Source organism: Macrobrachium rosenbergii, chromosome 10 (assembly GCF_040412425.1).
Source record: "Macrobrachium rosenbergii isolate ZJJX-2024 chromosome 10, ASM4041242v1, whole genome shotgun sequence".
NCBI lineage: Eukaryota > Metazoa > Arthropoda > Malacostraca > Decapoda > Palaemonidae > Macrobrachium > Macrobrachium rosenbergii.
Window position 1 is genome coordinate 21921992 of NC_089750.1, and position 27692 is coordinate 21949683.

The 27692-nt window shown below is 36.2% G+C and overlaps 1 protein-coding gene across 1 annotated transcript; it reads left to right on the top strand.

Moving 5' to 3' along the window:
• Positions 1 to 1509: 1509 nt before the first annotated feature.
• Positions 1510 to 27692, top strand: LOC136842549 (juvenile hormone esterase-like). Its single transcript, XM_067109985.1, is given in 13 exon segments — positions 1510 to 1610; positions 2204 to 2408; positions 15841 to 15993; positions 16150 to 16297; positions 16455 to 16592; positions 16595 to 16639; positions 16917 to 17125; positions 21956 to 22106; positions 22737 to 22915; positions 23260 to 23413; positions 25548 to 25680; positions 26040 to 26154; positions 27376 to 27692. Coding segments are annotated over 12 exon segments (1767 nt in total). The 5' UTR covers positions 1510 to 1610; positions 2204 to 2216; the 3' UTR covers positions 27526 to 27692.

Below are 27692 nucleotides of genomic sequence, written 5' to 3' on the forward strand. Positions count from 1 at the left end.
TATGTATAAGTACATATATATATATATATATATATATATATATATATATATATATATATATATATGTATACGAGCTTTTCAGTCGAGAAACACGCCAAGTGCCATTTTAAAATATAATAAATTAAATTAAAAAATACTTTAACCCAGGATGGCGCTTGGCATGTTTCTCGAACTGATAACTCACACATATATATATATATATATATATATATATATATATATATATATATATATATATATATATATATATATACACATATATATATATATATATATATATATATATATATATATATATATATATATATATATATATATATATATATATAAAATGTTAGATCACAATCCTGTTATATGATGCATTTAACATCTTCTAGATGGACGAGTAAGGAATCTAATGTCAGAATAAATGAAGATAAACATCAGGTTAAAACTGGCCCAGTGAATAATACTTTTCCTGTGCACCACAGTGGAGTTTCACATAGAATTATTGACTTGTTTCACAGCAGCATAATAACAACATTTAGTCTCCAGAAACCTCTTCAGTATTTTTTTTTTTAAGTGCAGCTACCAAATGAAAATAAAATTCACTTCAAGTCGAGATCAATATAATTTTGACAATATTCTTCACAAGAAAACTAAAGATTATCGATAATTAATGATACTATCCTTAGCTTTTCCTTGGTTAATCTAGCACCAGTGTTAACCAAGGACAGTTGTTTATCTTATGATTAACCTCGTACTTAATTATATCTCCTATGTATTAAGTGGTTTTATACTCCGTCAGTCTTAGGTATGTATATTAAAACCGTGTTCTTCATTGTGGTTTTTTTTCTCGCTGTGTACAGTTTGCTCGGGAAAACCCTGGAATTCATTCGAAAGATCATCAAGCCAAGTCCGTATAAAGACAGTGCAGTAAATTCTTGTCACAAACATAATTATATGCTTTAAAATATGATATTAACGCAATAAACTATTATCAAAAACATAATTATACTTTAAAATATGAGATTAACGAAACAACAATCGAGCCCGGTGCAAGAAGCGTGGTGAATAATAAATACATAGAGTTGAATCTTGGGTCGGCAGTGGTGCCAAATTGAGACCATTTCGCTTTTTTAGAATCCATCAGTAACGAATTGCTCTTTAACTACGGATTTTTCTTACTGCGCCAGTAACATAAAGTTGTGATTATTTTTCATTTGCATTGATTGCTGGTAACCGATTTTCTTTGTAAATGAAAATTAATGACTGGCATTTGCCTTACTTGTGATCGGAGAAAGCTCAATGCCAACGCTAAATTTCTCTTTTCACGGCCCATTAATTCAAAACAGCTAATATCCTTACTTCATCTTGCGTGATTTCTGATGCCTAATCATTTACAAATGACTCTTCAAATGAAGGTATTAATGAATCTCGCGTCTACAAAGCAGTAGCTGGCAGGATAGTGGTGAGAGGCATCAAGCTTTCACGCGCGAGTCTTGCTTATCGTTACCCCCCCCCCCCAACCACAACAGCTAGAATTTTCGATGACAGCGAAGGGCTCAGTCCGCCGTATTGACAGTGTGTCGGTGCTTGGATGTTATCATAGCTCAGTGTTGCTGCTTTAGGTGAGAAACTCTTGCTGTAATAATGGTCCCTTTTATCTTGAAATACAGAAAACACACGTGACCTACGTTAAATGCCATCTTTCATCTGCCTTTTGATCTAACCCATTATCGTCGTTTTCAGCTGTCCTGAAGCAGATCCTTCCCATTTATTTACACAAAAATTCCGTTGTTTGAACTGTCTTCCTTTTTGTTGCTTAGAACCCTTCCTTCTATTTATATTTTCTCTCTTCTCGTAGACACGTTCCCTTTTCTCTTATCTCCTCATGAACAGTTGTGTGAAACTATCTTTCCATTCTCAGTCAAGACCACTGGTCAACTGGCTAAAAAAATTTTTTTTTCCGAAACGTTGCAGTCTGCACAAGTTAAGGTTACAATGTAGTTTTAGTTTCCTTTGTTGCTAATGACGAATACAACACTTTGTTTAAATATGTCAGGGTTGTCTTGATATTAATATGAAATATGGAGGTTCATTTTTTTATTATTCCATAAAAGTGGAATCGAAACTTTTACAGATTTATATATATGCACCCGTTTAGCATGCATTATCCATCTCACATGCATATATTCTTAAACCAAAACACATTTTTTCTTAGATGAAACGTAAAAATGGGAGTCATTGGATTTCTGCTAGTGCTCATGGCTACAATACTTCTGTCTGAAGGAGATAACAGTGTGATCGTGTCAACTCGACTAGGAAAGATATCTGGTTTCAAGGAGCAATCCACGGAAGGAAACCCATTTTATTCTTTCCATTCTGTGCCTTATGCACAGCCACCGATTGGAAGTCTCCGACTAAAGGTGAGTTCGTTTGTTTGATTTAAAAGAATTTAGCAGAAATAATTTTACCTTATCCTTCTTGATACATTTAAGCCTGATTCCGAAAAACTCCAAAACTAGTAACACAGGTTCTTAGCAAATGTTTTTACACACTGTGATACAACAGCGAAGCTTGATGGAGATACAGAGCACCTCAAACTATTTGCGACCGCATCACAAAAGTTTCCATCTTGATCAGCATTTAAGAAACTGAACTTTGTCCTAGCTTTTATCATACTTGGCGACTGAGTTTCAAAAGATCGTCTTTTAAGATCACATCGAAGTTTGTTATTGTTCAACTTTAGTGCACAAGATTATTACCATACTACTTAAGTTCTGTTAAGTCCCTTTCATTATTACTTTCCTCATCAATTAAAAAATTTTCTTAATGACAGAAAATTTTATAATAATTAGGTATCAAATAGATATCCTTAACAAATGATAAGCCGCTTGGAAGAAGCTGGGTACACCAAGGATTCACATGTGTGTTTAGAGCACTGACCCATGTTAAGGAAGCATTGTAACCTAGGAAAGAAAGTCAGCAAACAATATTGTTTTCAGTTATGCTACCCAATAAATTATGAACACTTCAAGATGACAAAAGAATTTCTACTTCATTAGCCAAGTGTGCACTAGTCACACGCTATAAATTCACTCACAAATATTGGGCATCTTGTGGCTGAAAGTGGAAGCCCATATACAGCAACTTTTAGAAGAGAAAAGATCTGATGAAAGTAAAGCCATTGGCGGTTCCATATATGATTAATGTATAGGATCCCATAATGGTAATTTTTGGAAGAGAGAGATGGATCCTGCTAGCGGTTATTTGACCTAAGAAATGTTCTGATGCGTCAGCATTGCCAAAAGTGGTCTTCCGGTGAGTAGACATCAAATAACTGCAAAACTTTACGTGCTCTGTACAGTTGTGGGTTTAGAGTAAATTTTGGAAGAGAAAAGACCCTACTAAAGGTAATGTTACAACAGTGGCATCCCTAGAGCTGAATATTAAAATGGGAAGCAGAGATTCAAGGCTGGAAAACTCAAAAAAAAAAGCTACACACACACAATTAAAATGTAATTACCATGTAATGTTATGCTTACTCATGGAATTCACATCTCAAAATAATTGAATTACAAAGGAGTTAATAAATACATTGCCAATTTATCGAGTAATATATTAGATAAAAAAAAAACCTGAATGTAACAGTCAAAACGGTTGATTTCATCAATAAACTTTCTTATTCTACATACAGCATACTAGAACTACTCAAAAATTTAAGTGACCCAAGAAATGTGTTGGTGGCATCGTATCTGATAAGGGGCGACTCTGTTGGATGCATGTGAAACTACAACAGTTTTTGTTTGCTATCACTGAGAACTCATGCATAGTCAATTTGTAAAATAAAACGCTTTTTCCAGAAATTATTTGATCCAAGAAGCAGTCTGACAGTCTCAGAGTTTATGAAAACGAGCACTTGGTACTTGATTCAGGTAGGAGTATCAAATATTTCCACACAATAAACGAAGTTAATTAAAAACTTTGGAAAACTTTAAAGAAACCTCCAAGCATAAGATAAAAATGCTTTCATCAAGCTGTGTTGCATCCACTTGCGGAATTCAGCTCTGAGAATAATAATATTACAAATAAATTCATCGAAAAGCTCATGCTTGTGATCATATGCTGCTTACAATGCAATATAACTATCAGAATATGACCTAATGATTAGATTAAGAGATCATGATTTTCTCCTGTCACTCTTTTCCACTTAAGTTTTGAAAGATTAACTGTCTCATGTCACCCTCTACCAACGCAGTTTCAACAGTTTTAATACTGCCCCTGATAATTAAAAAAATTTCTCCCTTTCAAAAGAACTGAATTTATAATTAGTACTCTTGGAATGTGGAAAAAACTTTTATTAATATATTTTCGGAGCCACATAATCTACATAATATCATTTCAAAAGAAAAGCAAGCGACCTTAGGCGAGGAGTTGAGGAATTCCACGGTGTCCACTGATGTCATTAAAATGTCACCGTTGATGACAAAATATGGAATCACCGCATTACTTTGTTTGTTTATGGGGGACAATAATATCTACAAAAAGAAAACTGTTCATCTAGAACAAAGGTTCTCAATCTTTTTTAGTGATGACACCTAACTACTGTAATCATTACCGTGGCACCCCTTCTTCACCATCCCACCATATCGCATGAATTAACTTCTTATTTAATGAAAATAAAATTATTATCCATGCTATATACATACATGCATACATACATACATATATATATATATATATATATATATATATATATATATATATATATATATATATATATATATATATATATATATATATATATATATATATATATATATATATATATGTGTGTGTGTGTGTGTGTGTGTGTGTGTGTGTGTTATTATATTAGAGTAGACACACTGATAATAATCATATGAAAACTTCTGCAAACTTTTTTGTTCTTACAAATGTTCATTGAGATGATCTAGCCAAGACAAAATTCATGACAATCTTACGGCACTTCTAGGCATTGCCTGTGGCACCCCAGGATGCCACGACACCCCGTTTGAGAATCACTGATCTAGAATTTCACTATAGGAAGAGACCTACTGGCCTCAGATCTGAAGAAAGTGACACTCCTGGTGCCTGATGGTGGTATCTACACACCTCAAGTAGGGAGCCAAGGTCCGACATTGGAAAACATAAGAGAAATTTATACAAAAGATCGAAATGTAATTACAAATTATTATCATATTTAACTCCGAGTCAAATTAACGAAGTTAAAATGAGATTATTGTTATCTGTGTATAAAAGTTGAAATTTTATCCTTGCCCAAAAGTTGTCTTTTGTACGCAGAAACTCACTTTGAACAATATTTTATGGAATCTGGTTATGGTGGTGTATCAGTTAGCCAAAATTAGTACGCATTTCTGAAGAAGCACAATAATAGAATAAAGCTGGTCGGTGAACTAAAGTAATATTCGTTCTCTAATAATTTAGAATTTTTAATAGTTATTATAAGCAGCGATTTGTTATATTCACAGTGAGCTTATAATGTCATTTTTTAGTATGATGGAATAACATTTCATCAGGATTAGCAATTATTTCAGAAGTAATAGAATTATGAAGTAAAATGTGCTTGACCTAGTCATTATTTACTTCTCCAAGATATCTCGCTTTTTTTTCCTTGATAACGAACAGGCTCTCAGACAAGGATGTCTTTTAATTTACAATGAACTCCTGTATTATTTTCCTTCATTTGCGCGCCATATTTGCTGAATCTACAACTCCCCTAAGTCTTATGCTTGTATCACATCATTAACAATTCTGCTATGAAAGGAATACAGGAACTTTCCTGGGGCCAAAATGGAAAACCCACCACATTTTGAAATTGGCAGCACCCTACGTACAGGAAAGATTTGAGGTTTTTATATGAAGGAATGGACCCTAAGAAGTAAATTCAAGGGGGATGTGGTCATCTACGCTCTTCCATATCGTGTAATACTTGTCCCGGTAAATATGCTGAAATGGTGTGAAACTTCAGTCGACTTTCACATTCACATAATTATAACTTTTTTTACATCCTAAACTGCTATAATTTACATTTAACAATTATAAATATTTTCTCTGCTTAATTGTTTAAATATGTCAGTGGCACCTCCAAAAGTTGAGAAAACGGCACACTTAGGGATAATATTGTACAACTGTAAAATATGTGGTACAGTATTAACTTTACCCTTCAGTGATTCTTGCTCTTTTGTGTGTGTGTATGTGTGTTTTGAGAACTTGAAGAATCAATTTGATGACATAACGATACGAATTAATTTGTGAGGTAGGAGATCTTTGTGAACAGAAAAAATGCTGCCATCGCAATTGAATACCATTGAGGCAGGCGCCAATTTTATCATTGCTAAGAATAAGGTTGAATTAGGTTGAAATATGAAGACAGTGGCCTGGAAGACATCCTCATACAATTGCAGGTGTATGGTAGCAACACAGCAAGTAATCTGCTGAAAGGCAAATCATACAACCGTGGAGTCAGAGCCCACAAACTTGTAATGAAGACTCTGTCTAGACTGAGATGGCAGGCACTCAGCAAGTGGGCACAGGACAGTGTGGTGGTAGATTATGATGTAGACTTCATCAATAGCAAGCTCGTGGAGTGTCAAAATGCAGTATCAGACAATGACTCTAAAAACCTTACGGCAGCTTTTTCTGAGCTTAGTGAAGACCTGAAGAATGTGCAGAGCACACTGCAAAGATTCTGCAATGTTGGAAGAGCAAATTCACAGACCATCTCATTCTGGGATGATTACATTGAAATGGTCAACATCCTCTTGCAGTTCATTAGAGCAGAACGTGAGAGCAACTGGGACTTGCATCTTGCTGCAGTTGTAGAGGTGCTGCCACTATTTTTCGCCTTTGATCGCACCAATTACGCCCACTGGGTATCTATGTGCATCAGTGACGCGAAGCTATAGCTAGAGTGTGCCCCTGAAGTTCATGAGCAGTTTTTGCAAGGAAATCATGCAATTGCCCCGTCCAGAAATAAATTCAGTAAAATTTGGACAGACTGGCACTGGAGCAAACAGTAAATTATGACAGCAAAGTGAAAGGAGGCATAGTGGGATTAACCATGAAATCAGGAGAATGTCTAGGTAGTTCATTACCGCACAGGAACGTAGAGCTATTACTACCTCCACGAAGTTAATGTGTGATATGGTAGACTTGGAGCATTTACAGGAAAAATACAAGGAAGTCGTGCTACGTCGCATGCAGCAAGATGAATCAGATGTAAACAAGATTGTTAATTCAATCACTGAATCCATGGCAGACCCGTTTGACATGAACGCTGAATTGGGTCCACTCACGAATATTGCAACTGTCATTGTTCTACCTGAAGAGGCATCCACTAAACTTCTTTCTGGCAACAAAATTGGAATGAAAGCCACGACACAGTTTCTTGAAGAGAGACTAACTCTGGGTACTACCGGATTCTTTGAACCACTGCCAAAGCTCAACATCAAGAAATTTGCATCTCTGAACAAGAGGTACAAATCAAATTCTAGCAGTGAGAAGAGAGTAGCTATCGATGCAGACGGAACTATTTAGTCCTCTGGTTGTAGTAGTGCAAACCAGAGAGATTGATCTCAAACAATTGTTCACACATGAGCTTTCTACAGTTCCATATGCCCTACCACATTCTGATGGAAGCCTCAATAAACTACTAAAAGCAAGCTATTGCCTGAGTTAGAAAAAGAAGCAGAATCAGTGTCTCATTTGCCAGCTTCCAACATGTCCACAAATTGGATCATTGATGGTATGGCTGGCCTTCAGATGATCAGGAAAGGAGGTACAACATGCTTTGGGAAACTTGCAGGATTGCCCTTTAGAACAGTATGCCAGCCTCTTACTAGAGGGGAATTAGCAAATCACCAGGACAAAAATCATATAAAGCTGAAAATTGGCACAAAGGTCGGGGATTGTGTCAGGAATGACCGAAAAAAAAGCCCCATTGATTGGGGGTTGGGAACTCCCTTTTTTTTGGTGGGGGGGTGGGGGAAGTAAAATGCAAATGGCCTAGGGAAAATGACAGAACTCTGTGCATGCAGGAATGAATGCGGTTTGGATCATAGAAGTCAATAAATAAAAGTGCCAGAGCTTTTAAATAATTGATTTAATCATACCGAATTTTACTTGATCTATGAAGATTAAATGTTTTTTAATAGATAACCAATTTTGACGAAACTAGCTGGGCATTGCGGAAAACACATCTATTTTTCAGAAGTCCCTGGTCAGCCAAACGTTGTTTGCTTCAGTGACATGACCTCTTTTATATTAGAAAGCTTTAAGAATACGAAAGAACAGACACCAAATGACATCATAACTACTGCTGCCAAAATAATCAAAAGTGATATCAGAGAGATCACTGCTGATAAATCAAAATATCCTTCCACTGAAGAGCTGAGTGATATAGATTATGAAACAAAATGGGTGCCTGAAAGTTTGAAAATATTTCTTAGCAGTCTTGTATCTTCCAATCTTAAACAACTCAGCATAGGTCAATGCATCGTACAAGCATCAAGACCAAGGTCATTAATAGTACCAATACCCTTTGGAATCGGCATTGATATTGACAAGTCATTTGGTACAAAGTGGCTTGTGGATCACCTGGCAAAATTTGGATTTTCTGTCACCTCTGATGAGGTTAAATTATTCAAACAGTCTGCTGCAGCCTGTCAACTCACCACCTTTGAAGATCAGGAAGTCCATTTTACCCAATGGGTGGCAGATAATGTTGACCACAATATATGGACATTGACTGGAAAAGGAACCTTTCATGGAATGGGCATTATTTCTGTTAGCTCTAAAAAACGTAAATACCAAGCAGTAAAACGTTTGAAACATAACTCAAGCGTGGATTTATCGTCTACTGTCGAAATTATTCCATACAATGGGTCAAGTTACCATGGTCTATTGAAGCTGAATCTAAAGCCAATGAAGGACTTTTTCCTCAGAAAATTCCACTCCCCTGAAATGAACTTAGATCTGGTATGGCATGCATCATGGTTTTTTACCTCAAAGAATCATTCACGTCCAAACTGGTCAGGTTACATGATGCACGTGACATCGCAACGAAACACCCTTTATGAAGAAGCCTCAGTTAAGTTTTTACCCATAATTGATCTAAACCCATCCGATGAGACATGCATATTCTCCACCCTCCTCTTTGTAATTGAGGAAGCCAAGAAACAAAATTCCTACACCTTGTATAACTTTCGACCAGCCCTTATGGCAGAAAGCCATTGGTATCATCAAGGAGCAAAACCTTGAAATAGTGTGCCGATTAGGTGGTTTCCACATGTTAATGAGCTTCTTAGGTAGCATCGAAACCTTATGAAAGGAACAGGTTTAGAACAAGCTTTTGAAGAAGTTTACTCTGAGGATACAGTGAAGCACATATTTTCAGGTCATGCAGTAGCAAGGGCACTAAGAGCTCATTTTTTTGGTTCAGAGTGCATTGGTCAGTCATATCATTAGTGAATTAAGGGAAGAAGAAAAATTAGATATATCTGAGTTTGAGAATATCTATGTAAGAACAATGGAGAATGGCATGGATAAACAGGATTTGATTGAGTTAGGCAACAGTAAAATTCTGAAAGATGCTGAAGTCATCTTATCAACCTATTTTAAAGAAAGATCAGGTGTATCACGCACAGCAAAGCTTTGGCTGCTTTATGTTGATTATGTTAGTATCATCAAAGAATTCCTTGTTGCAGAGAGGACTTGCAACTGGTATCTTCATATTCAATCTACCACAAAAATGATGAACTTATTTGCAGCCTCGGGACATATTAACTATGCAAAGTGCTCTAGGTTATATGTACAAGAGATGCAAGGCCTAACTAAAAGTAACTTGTAGCTACACCAACAGTTCTTAGATGGTCACCATGCTGTGCGACGTTCAGGTAGATTTTGGGCTGGCCTTTGGTCCGACCTGGTAATAGAGCAAACATTGATGCGTTCCATAAAATGCAGTGGTGGATTAACTAGAGGGAGAGGGTTTGGTGAAAATGTTCGAAATATCTGGGCTATGAGTATCAGTCACAGTGCTGCTATTCATGAGGCAATGACTAAGTTATCAGGTGTCAATGTTGGATCCACAGATCAAAATATTGAAATGGGAGTGACACGACTAGAACGTGATTGTGAACACTGCCAAATGTTTTATGACTGGTTTGAGGTTAGAAATCCATTTAGCATGAAAGATGGCAACCTCCACTCATTGTCGTCAGGTGTTGTATCTGTGCATGGAAAAGACACTGTAAATTGTGATGAAGCTGAGAGCATTGGAGATCGCATACACAAGAGTCTAAATGACGTCAATTTTACAGAGGTAAAAATCAAGAAGAAAGATCAATTTGTTTCGTTGGATGCTCTTACACGAAGTGTAAGCATTGATGAGAAGAACCCAATTATAGTCAATCCAACCCTTTTATTTACAAGGCTGGCAGCAATAGCAGGAAGAGAGGAGAACGTTGAGCTGTATTTTGACTTTGAGCTTACCCACCACCCTCAATCTCTATTTACAAATGAACTCATGAGGAAACCAGATAAGGCATCCTTGAGAAACATTCTGCTGACAAATAATGTACAGAAACCAACAGAAGATGTTGTTGGCAAATATGTAATTGATGGTGGCGCACTCCTTCACCGAGTTAGTTGGCACAAGGATATGTTGTTTACCAAAATTGCAGAAGCGTATGTAAACTATGTCAGGAAGAAATATGGTAACTCATACATTGTCTTTGATGGATATAACGAGGCTTGCATATCAGTTAAGTCTAATGAACACACTAGAAGAACAAGGTCCAAAGGGTCCTCCCAAAATGTACTGATAAGACCAGAAAATCAAGTGCCATATTCAAAGGAACGTTTCTTATCAAATCAGCATAACAAGAGCCAGCTAATTTCACTATTGTCGGATTTTCTAAGAAAAGATGGCCAAATGGTACATGTCTGTGAAGGTGATGCCGATACTAAAATTGTGGCTACAGCTTTGGAAGTTGCAAAGGACTCTACAACAATTGTTGTATCAGATGATACAGATGTAGCTATAATGTTATTATACCACTGGATGAATGACCTATCAGAAATCTTCTTTCTTCAAGAGCGTGACAAAAATGCTGGAGCATAAAAGAATCTGTTCACCAAGTGAATGACTTGAAAAATCATTTACTGTTTATTCATGCATGGTCCGGCTGTGACTCCACCTCAGCTATCTTCGGTAAAGGAAAGCCAAGCTTTTGAAACTTGTTAAAGTCAACAATCATCCAATCTGCCTCTGACACAATGTCTGATTACTGGGCCACCAAAGAAGAAGTGGGGCATGCTGCTGTGAAGATATTCACAGTACTATATGGTGGAACTACTGAGTCTTCATTAAGAAAGATGCGGTTAGTATATCTTTCTGATTTATCACATGGTAAAGGTTTCATCTAGTATTACAGAACTTTAATCCTTTGAACTTCACGGGGCTGTGCCCATCCATAAGATTTTTATCTTGCATATCAAGCTGAACCCTGTCAATAGTGAAGATAATTTTCAAAATGTGAATTTTATAGTACAAATTCTTTCATCATAGCATGTGAAAGATAACAATTTCAATATCAATAGAAGTAAACAGACAATATATCTTGCTTTTTGTCAGATAGTTCGAAAGTTGATTGTGGACCCGAGAGGGTTAAAATTGATGGCAAATATATGTTTCAGGTACTTCAAATATCATCAAATGGTTTCTGAAGGTTTGATAGAGCCCAGAAAGCTTCCTCCAACAGAGCAAGCAGCATACTACCATGAGCAAAGAGTTCATTTGCAGATCATTACAAGGAAAATGCTCGATAAACTTAACTTGGAGCCTACCAATTGGGGTTGGAAACAAGTAGATAACTGATTAGTTCCTATACCAACGGATAAAGATATTGCACCTTCGAATTTACTGAAAGTCAGTCTGTGCAAGTGTAAATCTTCATCAAAAAATCAGTGTGGTACAAATTTGTGTTCTTGTAAAAGACATGGCTTGAAATGCATGTCAGCATGTCATGAATGTCATGGAGAATATTGTAATAATAAACAGGTAAACTACGTTCTTTAAGATTCTGTTAGTCAAGTATTCTTAACTTTATTTCTAAGTTGAACGAAATGTCATATAAATGAGAAAAAATTGTTGAAAACATTTTCGCTATTTCCAGGTTGAAATATTAGCATTGTTTTTTTAATGGTGAAGTTTAGAAGTTTAACAATAAAACTTTGTTTCTTTTTTAGGCAGTTGAAGAATTTTGTGCCATTGAAAAAGAAAAAGATGGAATAGATATCCTAGAATCAATAGAAGATGATCTATTCTAACTGAAAATATTTTGATAAATGAATAATCTATACTACAGAAATTAGTAATCATAAGCTCTTGTTATCATTTCATATCAATTCTCCTTTACCTGGTCAATTTTAAGGAAACGTTCATATCTGAGCAGTTCTAGAACAAAATTTCTTATCCAATGATGTATAAGCTTTAATGATTTGGGCATCTCAAAATTTTGACCTCTTGTCCATATACCCCTACCCCCCAAAAAACAGAATTCCCAGGTTCCAATCAATGGGGCTTTTTTTTCTGATATTCCTAACACTATCCCTTACCTCTATACCAATTTTCAGCTTTATATTATTTTTGTCCGGGTTAAGGGGTATTTTGGCCTATTTCTCCTCTACTATCTACAAACACATGAAAGTTGCAACAGAGCTGTTGATGTCTTTGATCAATATGACTTCAGAGATTCAATAAAAGTTTTTGAGCATGCACACAGACAATCTGTGCAAGGCAATGAAATCAAAATCCATTGTCCTAGAACACACATTCCATTGCAATGGAGTAAGTTCATTGGAAAACACAGAAATAAAGAACATCTTGTGGAATTCTTGTCGGAATCGTGGTGCCAAATGGGTGAAACATTCCTTGGCCCTAATCAAGAAATGTTCATTGCAGGTGGTTTCAGGGATGGTCTCGTCACTCACAAGATTACTTCAGATGGAGCCGTAGACCAGGAAGATCTATTTTCATCACATGAAGAAACAGACACACAGCTCTTACTTAGTCTACATGTTGCAAATGCATCACAGGAATGTCCTCGTGTAGTGGTGTAGTCTTCAGACACTGATGTTACAGTTCTCTGCATACATTTTTGTCACAAGTTGGAAGTACCACAAGAGCTTTGGTTTAACACGATTCATACCAGCACACTCCATAGCAGGAACCTAGGTGATCAAATATGCAAAATGTTGCTTGCAGCACACACACTAACTGGGTGTGATTCAACCAGTAGTCTGGTAAGAGTTGGCAAACTAAACCCACGGAAACTTGTCAGGAAGGATCCACAAAAGTTCAGAAACCTCACCAACTTTGGTACTACGATGGAGATATCTCAGACACAGCTGAAAACTGGAGCTTCTGATAACTCTTCTCTGTGAGCCTACTAATACTGTAGGTGATGTGGATCGTGTGAGATATAAGCTCTTCTGTCTTAAACAGGGCTGGAATGAATCTCTTCCACCAACTTCTGATTGTCTTTTGCAACACACAAATGTGCAAATTATCAGACCCTAGTCTAGAAGCATGCTCCAGAATCCCAACCTGATATTCCTTTCCCAATTGCAAATGGCTGGCATCATGATTAAGATGGGCAGCTCACTCCCACACTCATGACACAATTACCTGCTTCTGAATCAATCCTGGAACTTACATCATGTGGGTACAAAATAAAAAAAAGCAAAATGTCAGCATAACTGTAGTTGCTCCAGGCAAAGCATGGCATGTACAGAGGCCTGCGTATGTACTAGAGGTGAGGATTGCCTGAATCCTCGTAAAGTCGCCAATGCAGACCCAGATGCGTCTGATATCACAGATGACTCACACTTGGACACGTGAATATATGAAAAGGTTATGATGTTAGCAAAGCTTTACCTATGGTTGTTCTGTGTGAAATAAGCTGTACATCTTACTATTCTGGAACTATTAGAGAAAATTAATATATCTTCTGTGGATGTTAAATGTGTTACAGAAAGCCAGGCACACAGATATTGTCATGTTATGCCTCAAGGGGACCTATGGAGCCTGTTTTGCCTGTATCTTCCTAAATGTTGCATGTAGGCATAATGTACATCTGAGTTCTGTTTTGGTGAATATACTAAGCTGAGGTTATCAAGTAACGATATGCGCATATGTCAACACAGGCTGCAGATTAAACATTAATTCAACTTGAATACTTCGTACTACACGTATATTGTAACCTGAATGTAAATCTTCATATCTGTTTGACCGATAACGTTGATATGCCAAAAGTGAAAATCTAGAGATAACCACAAATCATGAGTCACAATATAATTTGATACTTGCCTCTATCAACCAGCTATTAGACAATACATTAACTATATGGTCAGTGAACTTACAGTATGGTTTAATTTTTGAGGAGTCTATTTGTTTTGATTTGTATTTTGCTAACACTGTAAGATATAGGCAGTACAGTATCCCTTTTTATTTTATTTGTACATTTATTTATTTTTGGTTTATTTAATATATTACATTTTTACTATCAGTGAGTAACACAGATCTGTTAGTACAGACAGTAAATCAAAGTCATTGTTTTCTGTTGTGACTCTGAAAACCTTTATACTGTTTGCCTGATGATGCTGAGATATAGGAAGGGATATTTGCTCAAAGTAAAATGTCACGGTATTTATAAATGATAAATGGTGAATGATGTAATAACATCACTTGGTATGTATCTGCGTCAGCTCGTAATTTTAAAATGCAATACTCTAAATCTTTTGATCAAACAGGATAATAGAATATAACATTACGTTATATGAGCATATATCATATATAAGTTTGTATTTTGCTAATATTTTGGAATGTAAGCAGCAAGATATATTCAGATTTTGTATAATGTATAAGTTTTCTTATTAATTAATAAAAATGTGTCTATTTGTCAATACATGCCATGATCTGCATACTAGACTATATTTTTGCATGCCTTTGCAAACCTCTAAATTTGTTCGCCTAATGAGGTCGACATGTGAACAGGGTACTTGCTAAAAGTAAAATACAAAGGGTAATTATAAATGATAAATCATAAGAGTACAATTTGATATCTGTTTGTATGAATTAGTTATTTGAATATGTGGTAACGTGATCAACCATTAGGTTAAAGAAGTGCGTTCTCAAAACCTTCAACTCCCCATATGTACATGGGTAAAACACTATAGTAAAATCTTGATCAAACATTTTATCATTTTTGCACATACACAAAATCATGTTTTTCGAAAGAGGTACAAAAGTCTGACTTTGTCATCCTTGCTGCTACCTTAGAAGCCTACATATACCCGAAATAAGTTACCAAAGAGCACATCTACCATCCAAAAAGCCCCAAGACTGCTTAGGCCATTACCTCAAAATTTGGTTACAGGTTAACAGTCGCTGTCTTTCAAGATATTATCAAACTTGGTCTTTCCCCAAACAGTCATATTTTATGCATTTTCAATGAAACTGAAAAATGTTATGCTTCATTAAAATGAGATGTGTTTAAATGCTTTGTTTTCAGCATCACTGAATGATGTTAGATATGATTTCATTATTCTCAGAATTATACATCGAATTTCTTTCCCTATTTCTGTGCACTTCAAGACAAAAAATTCATTACTGGATATTCTTAGGTCATATTCTATTACTTGCTTTTAAGGTTGGATAAGATACAGTACTACTTTGTTCTCTGGATGTGAAAATATGTTTTAATCATGTTTTTATTTCTATTATGTATTAACAATTAATAATCGTCATTTCAGGACCCTGTCCCTGTCAAAAGTTGGAGTGGTGTAAAGAATGGATCGGTAGTTCCTGAAACTTGTTCACAAATATCATTCATTGAAGCTACAGTGAGGACGATAGTTTATGATGGAAATGAAGATTGCTTATATTTAAGCATATTTACCAGCAAGGTCAGTTTTGAAAAACTGAGGTACAAAATAAGATTAGTGTATGAAATAACATTAATTTTAAAGGAACAATATCATGGACTCGACACAAGAAAAACTTTTGATTGTTATAACTTCTGTGCAAATGGTTTCATTGTGATGCCTTTACCTTCCCTCCAGCCAAATGAAGAAGACGCTGCCTTACCAGTGATGGTTTTTATTCACGGCGGAGCCTTTTTTTCTGGAGGCATCAATTGGTATGCACCATACGTTCTCATGAACGAGGGCGTTGTGTTCGTTATCATTCAGTACAGGCTTGGAATTCTTGGTGGGTATTTGTTTTTCTGTTGTAGAAAAAATTTACACATCATATGTGAGCGTAATGACCTTTTACAGCCATTCCCTTAAGTGTCTTTGGGAAAATATTACTAATATCCTTTAAAAAAATTGCGATACTCTGAGCATAACATAATGTGTCCACACAGGTTTTCTGTCCACCGAAGATGACGTCATCCCAGGGAACTTTGGTGTGAAGGACCAAGTGTTAGCTCTGCAATGGATACAAGAGAATATTCATTACTTTGGTGGTGATAAAACTCGTGTCACTATATTTGGAGAAAGCGCAGTGGAGCCTCTGTCCATTTTCATGTTCTTTCGCCTTATTCCAAAGGTATGATAAAACTAACTGAAATCATTAAAAAAAATTCTTGATGAAGACAAACTATGGTTCTATGGCATGTTTATAATTAAGAACATTATTTTGTTTCATGTTTGACTCTAGATAAGTAATTTCTGACAAAAATTAATATAAATGATTTCATCTTAACTTATCAAGAAATCAGTCAGTTTACAAGTGGATTTCTCCTCTCATGCTAGTTGAGGATTTGGAATTCCAGTGTTACTGACAGACCTTTTTCATTACTGTCAGACTTTCTTTCCTCTCACAGGGCTGTTTTCTGGAGGAATTATGCAGTCTGGAACATTACTTAACCCGTGGGCAATGGGTGGTGCGTTTAGGGAAGTAGCAATGCACACGGGAAAACGCTTCGATTGTCAAGGTTTCAGTGTACCCAGTGAGCAGGCCAGCAAATCTCTTCTTTCTTGTCTTCAAAGGATTGATGTTGTTAATCTTACTCTTAGTCTTCAGGATCATATTGTACGTATTAATGTTATAAGTGAATTTGATTCAAGTAAGTCGATAGTATATGAGTCCACATTAGTCAGAATTGTTTTTAACATAAAATTTAGCATTTGGAACAACAATATTGCATGATTTTTGTAACAAAACAAGACATTAAATGAACCAGTACTATTAGCTTAGCGCATCCTTCAACCTAGAATAATCACTGCAATTTCACCTGAGGAGAAGCCTAGTGAGGCTCAAAACCGTAGTGATTATTCTATATTAATAGATGCCTTAAGAACCGGTTCATTATTATAAATTTCTTGCATGTATAGATTGTACTTCATCCACATATCAGATCATGACAAAGGGGTGCATCCATTGAAAAACCAGTTAAAAACAATCGTAATCTACTATAATATAGCTTGCCAGGAAAAACCCATAAGCATTACAAAAATAATTACACTCACACAAAACAGCAACTCAAGGTCTTCAGTTACTTCATCCTGATTTCTTCTCCAGTTATGGGGAATATTATTGCCAATAGTGCACTGAGAACCTTTTCAGAATATATGCTTAGGAAGTGATTCTACGACACTATGGGGAAATCTACAATACCACAGAAATAAAGATACAATCGGACACCTTTAGCATAACTATGTATAATAGTACTCAGAATTTTAGGCATGGACCTAAGGTCAGAGCAACCTTAAATCCCACAGGCTGTCCTAATTTCTCTATGAAAGCCTCTAATTATCATACAGACATTCTCAAATTATATGTTGCTTTCTACAGATAGATCGGAACTGGTGAATAAGAACACAGCATCCAGTAATATGTAGAAGCATCAGTCGTGAAGACTGAATAACTAATTTTTTCATATAAAACATTCTTTTTTATCAATGTGTGAAAAGTTAAATGAGTCTTTATCTTCTGCAGGAGCGCCATGCTCTGACCAGTTTCTTGACTGTGAGGAGTGATGAAGCCCAGGGGTTAGAGTTCTTCTGGCAAAGGCCCATCTGCCCCATTTGTCAGATGGCTTTTTTAGAAATGAGTAGTTTCTCAGGTGGCAGGTAGCGGAACTTGGAGTGGACCAGGGGACCTTTGTTATGGTATGATGGAAGATACCGTTTTTCATGGGTGCCCTGGATGTTTGACGAAGTTATGGCTGAAAGACGTCAGAGAACTCCTGCAAGAGGTGGCGTACGTTGGTGATTCCTACCTAAGAGATGGGCACCTGTTTAGGCCCCAAAGAGAACTGTGTTGTTTGGAAAGTAGTTAAGTCTATAAGGCAGTAGTGGATCACGTTCACAAGCAGCCTGTAGTGCCCAAGAAAGTCGGCACTAAGCAGGGCATTTGGACATCAGAGGCAATAAATTCCCATCCATATTTTGTTTACATTTAGTGCAAGATGAGGCTTCAGTGGCTATAGATTGCCCTACAAGCTGCAGCCAGGTATTGGACAGCCACTGGAGGTTGATTTCTGACACTGGCACTATCAGCCTTAAGGTGCCCATGTCACCAGGAACTTCTTGCATGAGGTGCTGAAGGTGACTTAAAATCTGGTGGAGTAGGACCATGGACGTGTCTTAGCAATCACTGTTACTTCTTTGGGTGGCCATTCTAGATGAAGCTTGAGACAGTTTTCTTGCTTTGTTTCAAATCTATGGTGATAGCTGCACAGCACAGACAGCTGGGGCATCCCTTTCACCACACCTTATACAGACATCTTTATAAGCTTGTCCTTCGTCATTTTGTGGTGGTCATCCCTGGTCTCATAGGTGGCTGGGGTTGTGTACTGCAACGCTATGGAGGCACCAGTAATCTGCCTGCCACTTTTAAAAGGTACACTGTGGGTATATCTTTGCTGGTAAGAATGTTGGCACAGATGTTAAAATGTAAGTAGACAGTGCAGCCAAATCTCACTAGTGACGTCGACCTGTGGTTTGCCATCTGCATCAAACTCTGTGTTCCCCAGTGGCATGCCAAGGAGATCAAGGAACTGTCTGGCATGGGTGAGTGGTGAAAAGGAAAATTCTCTGATGAAAAACTGGTTGAGTTCTTTTCAGGCAATCTTTTCCCCCGTGTGTCCAGCCAGCAAACAATGCCGTGGAATTGAGTGTCGAGGATTACCTCAAGGACATAGTCTGCTTCTTTGTTGAACTAGAGATATTGGAGGTGGAACAGTAACTCTGCTCTCCAGGGCCAGACAGGTGGCTCAGTTGTCGAGAAAGGGAGCAGATAGAAACTTAGAGTGTTTAAGTTTGTGCTTTTGTGTGATTACATCTCATAAATGCTTCAGGCATTGCATGATTATTTCTCATCGGTAGATTCAGCCATATTAAGTCTGTTAGTCACCAGGGTTTGGTTCAAGAACTGAGTTTTACATCTGCCATGCTGCAGAAATAATCTTTTTGGCACTCTCAGGGGAGAACTAGACAGGAATATTGTGCTCAGTATTTGGTTTTACTGGCCATGTTTCAGTTTGGGAGGGACACAAAGTTGTCGGGCAGCAATGGAAGGGGGTTTATTGTTTGTTATCAACTACCTACATATCTCTTCCCTTACACTGAGGAAGAGAGAGGCTGAGACAGTCATGCATCTAGTCACAAGGATGTAAGCACCAAGCCTTGCTGCCAAAGCTAGGTTTAACCACCAGATTCAGCAGTCAATCACGGAGCAATTTCCAGTCACCTGGGTAACACCTGACAGTGGGTGCCTTACAACCAACTGACCTACCTGTATTGATCGCGAGGATAAATCAGTTGACTCAGGACACGTTTGCATCTTAACCTTAGTAGGCCATTAGTCAATCAGAAGTGGTGTTTGTGATCAATAACCTACTATTGTGCTCTGATTACAAACATTTTACCAACCTATTTATGTTATGCAGAACACTCAATGATGACTCAGAGATGTGCACATCAAACAATTGTCTCTGCTTACAAGCAAAAAAAAGAAATAATCTCATCTGTTTGTCAAGAAAATCTATATATATAGATATATATATATTTATAAGTCTACTAATAAATATATATATATAAATATATATATATTTATATATATATCTGTATATATATATTATATATAATATATATATATATATATATATATATATATATACAATGTATGTGTGTGTTAGGTAAAGTCCACAATGAAATTCCTGTTACAGAACATAGTATATTAAAAATATAAATGTATAGAGGTTATAACTTTCGTCCATCTGCTGTGGACTTTATCACTAAAATGGAGTACATATACAACTCAAGAAACAAAATAAAGCAGGAAACTATAAATGCACACAAACATTACAGAAAATAAAACTATTTAATCAGGTTGTTGGGCCCTTGTCAATTCTAAAATTCTACGAGGTCTTCATGGCGGAAAAAACCTGGAGTCTTCCGCTAAAGAGCCAACAAGGTGATTTTGTTCCAAATTATGACTTTGATTTAGGAAGAATTAAGCTGACTAGGTATATTTCTATAATTACGAATACCAGCACATCTACAAATTTCTTCACTTATATTATTATTTTCAACAAGGCCCAACTTTCCATCAAAGGTATTATTTAACGAAATGAGGGCTCCTTCAATACATCATCTGGTGGACCATTTATACACAACTTGACCATTTTTACAATTTATATTCTATGATCCTTTTCCCAGGCGTGTCTAGTTATAGAGCTGTAATTATTCCCAATTTACATGCTGAAATATGTTAATTTTTCCGTTTACCAAACGAACGACCACTTTCACCGATAAAGCAAGAATCCCAATCTAAGCAACAACAGCATAAACACCAATATCTTCGGACGATTTTACAGGGTTGCTTTTATGATTTTTCTTCCAACTGTGTTAGGGTACTGGAATACAATATTGTACCCATGTTTTTCAATATTTAATTTTTGAGGAGTATCTTTAACCTCCTTGTTGAAAGGGGAGTTATATATATATTTATATATATATATATATATATATATATATATATATATATATATATATATATGTATGTATATATGTATATATATACTGTATATGTATATGTATATATATATATATATATATATATATATATATATATATAATATAAAATATAAAATAATATACAAACAAACTTCTAAGGCACAAAGCTTTTACTGCTAAGCAACAGTTGTGTAGTGCTCAGTATTTCTATCTTTTTACGGCTTCTTCCCTTTAGAGTTTAGAGTGTTAATCCTGGCAAGAATACTTTCTTGACCAAAAGAACAGTAGCCACGTAGAAAGGTGCGTGTGTATGTACTTTTGTTAAAAAACTGAGATATTTCCTTTCAAACATGAAGATTTTTATGTTTTTGATTCTTCTTTACTCCCTTTCATTTTTATTCAGATCTTTTAGTTAAAAGTGTCCATTATTCAACTAGTATTTCATGACATAAAAAGATTAAAACCAACTAAACCATAAACTTGGCAGGCATTAATACTTTGTAATGCAGAATCTACCTGAGAAACCAAGTGGTAGATGTAGATCTTTGATCTCAGTGAAATGTTTCTTTTAAAATCCTAATATAATCAGAAATTTGAAATATCTTGAGAGGCTATATTCCAAAACTACCTTCCTTAACCTTAATATAACTTTCGAATTAAGGATACCGTATGAGAGGCAATTACGTCACTTAAATTTAGTTTCCGTCTCTGGGTAGCTTTTACATGCAGGTATTTCAACTATGCTTGTTATGCCTCACCATTGATGTCTACTAAAATACACTTATTCGAATATGATTGAAATAATATTAGATTATGCTCTTTAATTCCACAGGAAAAGAAGATATGGTATATTTAAACTGCATTATTTCAATTACTATGCACCACCTTATTTTTCGTTCAGCACTGGAACTTCAATCCTGTCCTACTAGGTCCAAGAGTGGACGGAGATTATTTACCAGCAGAACCAGAAGTCCTGGTGAAAGAAGGCCGGTACAACAATGTAAACCTCATGTCAGGTGTTACTTCCCACGAAGGAGGACTCTTTGTCTTTCGTGAGTACACAAATTAAAATTTAGAAAATCAGTTTGGTATTTGTTGTTTTCACATATCATCATGGCTTTATTAGCTTAAAACTACATTCCACGATTTGCACAATGCTCTAGTTTTATTATGTATTTTACATCTAGATAGCCACCTTTTGGAATCTTAATTTGATGAGATAATTTTCCTTTAACAGTTGTCCTTAGTAATCATGGCAACTAACTTTCAACCGGTATTATCTGAACAATTAAAAAAATTAATTTATCCTAGACCAAGCTAATATTGCTGAGCACCAAACCCAACGGCTAAACTAAAGTAATGTCTAAAACCAATCTATTCCTCGTCATGAACACATTTCCTAAGGGAAGTTACACGAAGCCAGGTGTGATTTTTTTTATAAAATTGTAATTATAATCCAACTGACTCCTAGGAACTGTATACCTAAACCACCGCTGATAACTAGTGAGTGCTACCCTTGGATATTTATAAGTCCAAAAGAGTTTCTTTTCTTGTAAATTACTTTTGTCGAAACTTATTGGTATTACTTCAAAATTCCAAATGCGACAAAATATAATTCAAATAAACCTAAAACCTATGTATAACAATATACTTAGAATTAACACACATCTTTTTCTTTCCAGCATTATTTTCGAATGAGGCTCTCAGACAAGACCTCTTGAATAACTTCAAGGAGATGGGACCAGCCTCACTAGATATCCGTGATGGAGATGCATCACCAGCACAGTTAGCTCAGCGGATTTTTGATCATTATGTCGGTGGGGTAAAAGTCAGTTCTGAAGACGCTGATAATCTTTGTGAAGTAAGTGGAATGGTTTGTGTGTCCTGTTGCATACCCTTGAAGAAATAGGATTAATATTTCTTCGTGGAAATAGGATTAATATTCCTTAGAAATGTTGCCACACACAGTACTTGGTCTCTCACATTTTAGCCTACAGAATTTTGAATGATCATGTTACGATGGACGGAATTTGTCTATGCCTTACCAATATTTTCAGCAAAATAACATAAAACAGCTATATTTTGGTAACCTCTACTCTTCCAGGCATTCCCTTGATCCTGTTGCAATATTTAGGCTCAACTGTTATTAACGTATTCAAAGGGTGAGGCTAGATCTTTAATTAGCTTTGGGATTTCATTTTACAGATGTATGGTGACTGGCAGTTCGTATTAGGACATGATCTGGTTGCCAAGTTCCACACCAAAACTTCCCCTGAAGTTCCCATTTATCTGTATGAGTTAAACCACAGAGGACAGCGATCCCTCGGTGATTACTACAGTGCAGGTCTTGGTGAGAAATGTAAGTGTAGATACTGGAATCAAAGTAGCCATTATGTGTATACATTATGGAATAAGTTAAACGCCATGAACTTGGATGACAAGCTCACAAAAACTGAATACCTACATGGGATGACAAGCTCTCAAAAACTGAATACCTACATCGGATGACAAGCTCTCAAAAACTGAATACCTACATGGGATGACAAGCTCTCAAAAACTGAATACCTACATCGGATGACAAGTTCTCAAAAACTGAATACCTACATGGAATGACAAGCTCTCAAAAACTGAATACCTACATGGGAAAGACGAACACCAACAGTAAAGGAAAGGGGGATGAAGGAGAAATCGAATTAATGTTTAGTTAATATCAAATCTATGAATGAATAGTTAGAAAACTAGTTAACGATTAAATAATTAAACCCACAAACAAAAATGGACCTCAGCGGAACTTCAAGCAAGATCATTCAACTCGTGAATGAAACGTGTATCAAAATGTCATCCTATCAAATAATATATATGATCACAATATAAGACTTGGTAAGGAAATCGTTTTTCCATAATGTCTTGAAAAAAAGTCTTCATTTGTATAACTGGGTATCATGTTATGGTCGATATGTAATTAAGTAATAGAATGCACATTAACGTAATAATATGCTGAAGGCAGATGAATGAACTATTAAATCAAACAATTTATCGGTTAAAGTAGGTGTTTACTGCTAAACTTAGAGAAACCTTAGCTGTGCTGTAATCAATGCAGTGGACCTTACGACTAACAGGATAACTGGTTCGTGCTTCATCATTCATAGAACAGAGGAGAAAAAAAAATAGGAGTTATTTCAGAAATCGACTGACCAGTCCCCGGCAAACACTAATCAAATCATTAGTCAACTTTATTAAAGCCTCTGAAATAGATTCTGACTCTGGGAAGCTCGGAGCCCCTTTCCAGTCATATTTATGAAAAGCTCTTCCGTGTTTTCATTTAAACACTGTTCTCACGTCTTGGGAGACTTTTTATATACCTTTATAATCGAATCCTTCTTCTTCTAAGATCCGTTCTAGAAGGGTCACTGATTTTAATGAGCCTCCTCCATCTCTTTTTTCTCTGGAACGGCTAATTTCATACCTAGTTTTGGCAGATGTTTTAGTATGGATGCCCTTCCTAACTCTATCCCTCCCTATTTGTCTAGGTTTGGCAATGGCATTGAGTAGGGCTGGCATAGTTACGTTCATGGTAAGTCGAATTAAGGCTTTGTGATTATATTATTATAAACATCCTGAATTTGTTGGAACCACAAATCCACAGAAAAGTTTCTCGAGTCTTGCAAATTTGGTCTATTTCACGCAAAAGATTATATACAAGTTAAATATACTATTAGAAATATAACCGAGGACCCAACCCTTCCTTCCAGCCTGGATTCACTTCACCTTTGTAACTTCACTGCCTACTGTTTGGTCTGTGCATGTTAGTTTGGATATTGCTCTCAAGAGCTTCATGCCAACTCCACATTCGCGATTAACGCAGCACATGCCAGACTCAGAAGCTCAGAGACTGTGAGCAGTCTGATCAGTTCTTCCATATATTTACATATAAGAATATCATTATCACAATTTGATGTAGCTGGGATATTCTAGACGCCATATTTAGCTTCGGGCGATGAACAAATGACTATATCTTCAAATCATGAGTTCTACCATAGATTCTATACCTTGCACTCTAACAGTCTTGGGTAATTGGTGCGTTATTTAGGCCCGCTTTCCTGTCATTTGCTACTTCCAACTTTCTTTTCAGAGTAATGCTGAACAAAATCATTCTAGGTGAAAAGATACATTGACCCAGCTTTGCTTAGTCTTTTCCCTGTTCTTTGCTTTTTACTTTAAAATTTCAAATATTTGATATACTTCTCCATGCCACAGCTTCTTTTTCCTTCAATGGCAGACTGGTTCTCTTATGCTGAACAGATTCACATTTATTTATTTATATTTTCATTCATATGTGCCCTTAAGTTTTTGCCTTGGCTGTTACTATCATAAGAAGACATGTTTAACCACAAGTAATTGGAATCGAATGGTACAGTTCCCCATAAAATCTGTTTCAATGAAGTAAATGCCATTAATTTCATAAATTTCACTTAGCATTGAACACCTTTCAGGGGTTTGTCATCCTGATGAATTATTCTACCTTTTTGCTGGTGATAAGACTTACTGGAAGCCCCTTGAGAGAGAAGAAGATCAGAGATTAAGAAAAATCATCACAAAGCTTTGGTATAACTTTGCTGTAACAGGGTAAGTATCAGCTAGTATTTCCCACCTGTGTATGACTGATCTTTGACATGAAGATGATACTAATGACAGTGCTATAGTCTGCAGTAAAGCCAGATTTTGAGGCTATCATTTCTCTGAAACTATATCAAAACCATCAGAATCACTGTACGTTTTCGTTGTGATTATATTATTATAAACATCCTGAATTTGTTGAAACCACCAATCCAGAGAAAAGTTTCTTGACTCTTGCAAATTGGTCCAATTCACACAAAAGATTAGATGCAAGTTAAATATACTATTAGAAATATAACTCAAGGTCCGTATAAAAACTGTGATAAAAAAAAGTGCTTATGCAACACTATATTCATTTTTCGTTGCAGAAATCCAACACCAGATAATTCATTGGGGTTCACTTGGAAACCTGCTAGTGAAGATTACTTTGTCCATCTTTCCCTTGTGCCATCACCCGTCATGGAAGAGGATAAGAGACAGGAGGTAATCAATAAATGCTGTAGCTCTCCGTGACATCAAGCACCATAGGTAGTCATATTTGTATATCTTTCCTGAGACTAGGTTTGATATCGAAAACCCTTACTCCAATTTACAAAATCTAGCGTTATATTCTTTCAGCTTTTCTTTACAACATGATTTCTTGACTCGAGTAATTTCGCACAGGACAAGAACTCTTATAATTGTGTTCTTTCATCTTCTCATTTAAATATAAAAATCATTCTCTCAGCAGGTTCCACATTTTGGCTCTGTTACCAGTACACATTACCAAAGGGTATGACCAACTAACAAACACAGAATGAGATACTATTAGTATAAACAGCGTAATTACAAATGAAATTAAAGAATCTTACAAGTTATAGAAAAAGATATATCACCTTGTTAACTTCCATTTATATATATAATAATATAAAAGGTGGCTTTTGAAGGGTGAGGTGATGAGATGTTTGGTCTCTACAACTTTCTGTAGTACTTCAGTGCCTGAGACTCCTCAGTCAGAATCCAGATAAGAATGCAGGCAAACATGAAACCTTCTCGTTTTGTAGACTTCATAGTAAGAGAGAGCATAAAAGTTGTCTCTCAGATATAAATAACCAAGGGGTTGCCTTAAAGTATCTAAACCACACAGGGCAGGCATTCTGAAAGGTCTCCCTTGACCAAAAGAATTTCAAACAGACAGGTGGTTGTCTGTTCTAGCAGTAAGAGATTTTTTCAAAAGTTTCAAAAGAACTTTTCAAAATACACATAAGTGGACAGCAAATCATCAATGACACGTGACAGCAAAACTTTGTGACCAATGGACCGATGCGCTTAAGGAGAGCAATGTCTTAATTGATAAGCTTAAAAATGACACTTAGACTAAAGCAGCGACCATAGGTGGATATGTGTATGACCTAGAAACAGCACCAGAATATTGCTTTTCAACCAAATCAGTGCGAGGTGGAAGCTAATTTAAAGATTGTAAGGGGAATTACAGAAAACTAACAATGGGTTAGTTGTCTGCAGTTTCAAGTTACCTAAGGGTTTTTATATTTCTTGAATCTTAAAGAGCTGCTATATAGTCAGTCTAAAGTTATTCATTCTAACAAAATTCTGTGTGCATTGCGCAGCGGTCTGGTTAGACTGCCTAATTATTTGAAAACCAACTTTAATTTTTGTTTGTATATATCTGTTGCAATATTATTATCAGAATATTCTTTTTCACAGGTACGAAAGTTCCTAGAAAGTCTGCCAACAAAACTCAACTACATCTTGCACCCAGATTCTGTTTCAGCAGAGCAGCTTCTGAACATTGACGGAAGAAAACACTGGAGCGGAAAATATCAACAGTCCCAGGAAGTATCTCAGAAAAAATGAGCTGTAGCGATCAAGGAGTGTTCATGTAACGGTTCAAAATGCAGGGAACCAACTTTTATAAGAGTAAAGCTAAAAGGCATATGAAGCATTTCAATTTTCTTTTGCTCTGTGATGAGGAATGTTCCATGTGCACCTCGCTTGCTAAGAAAGTAAAATGGAAGATATAA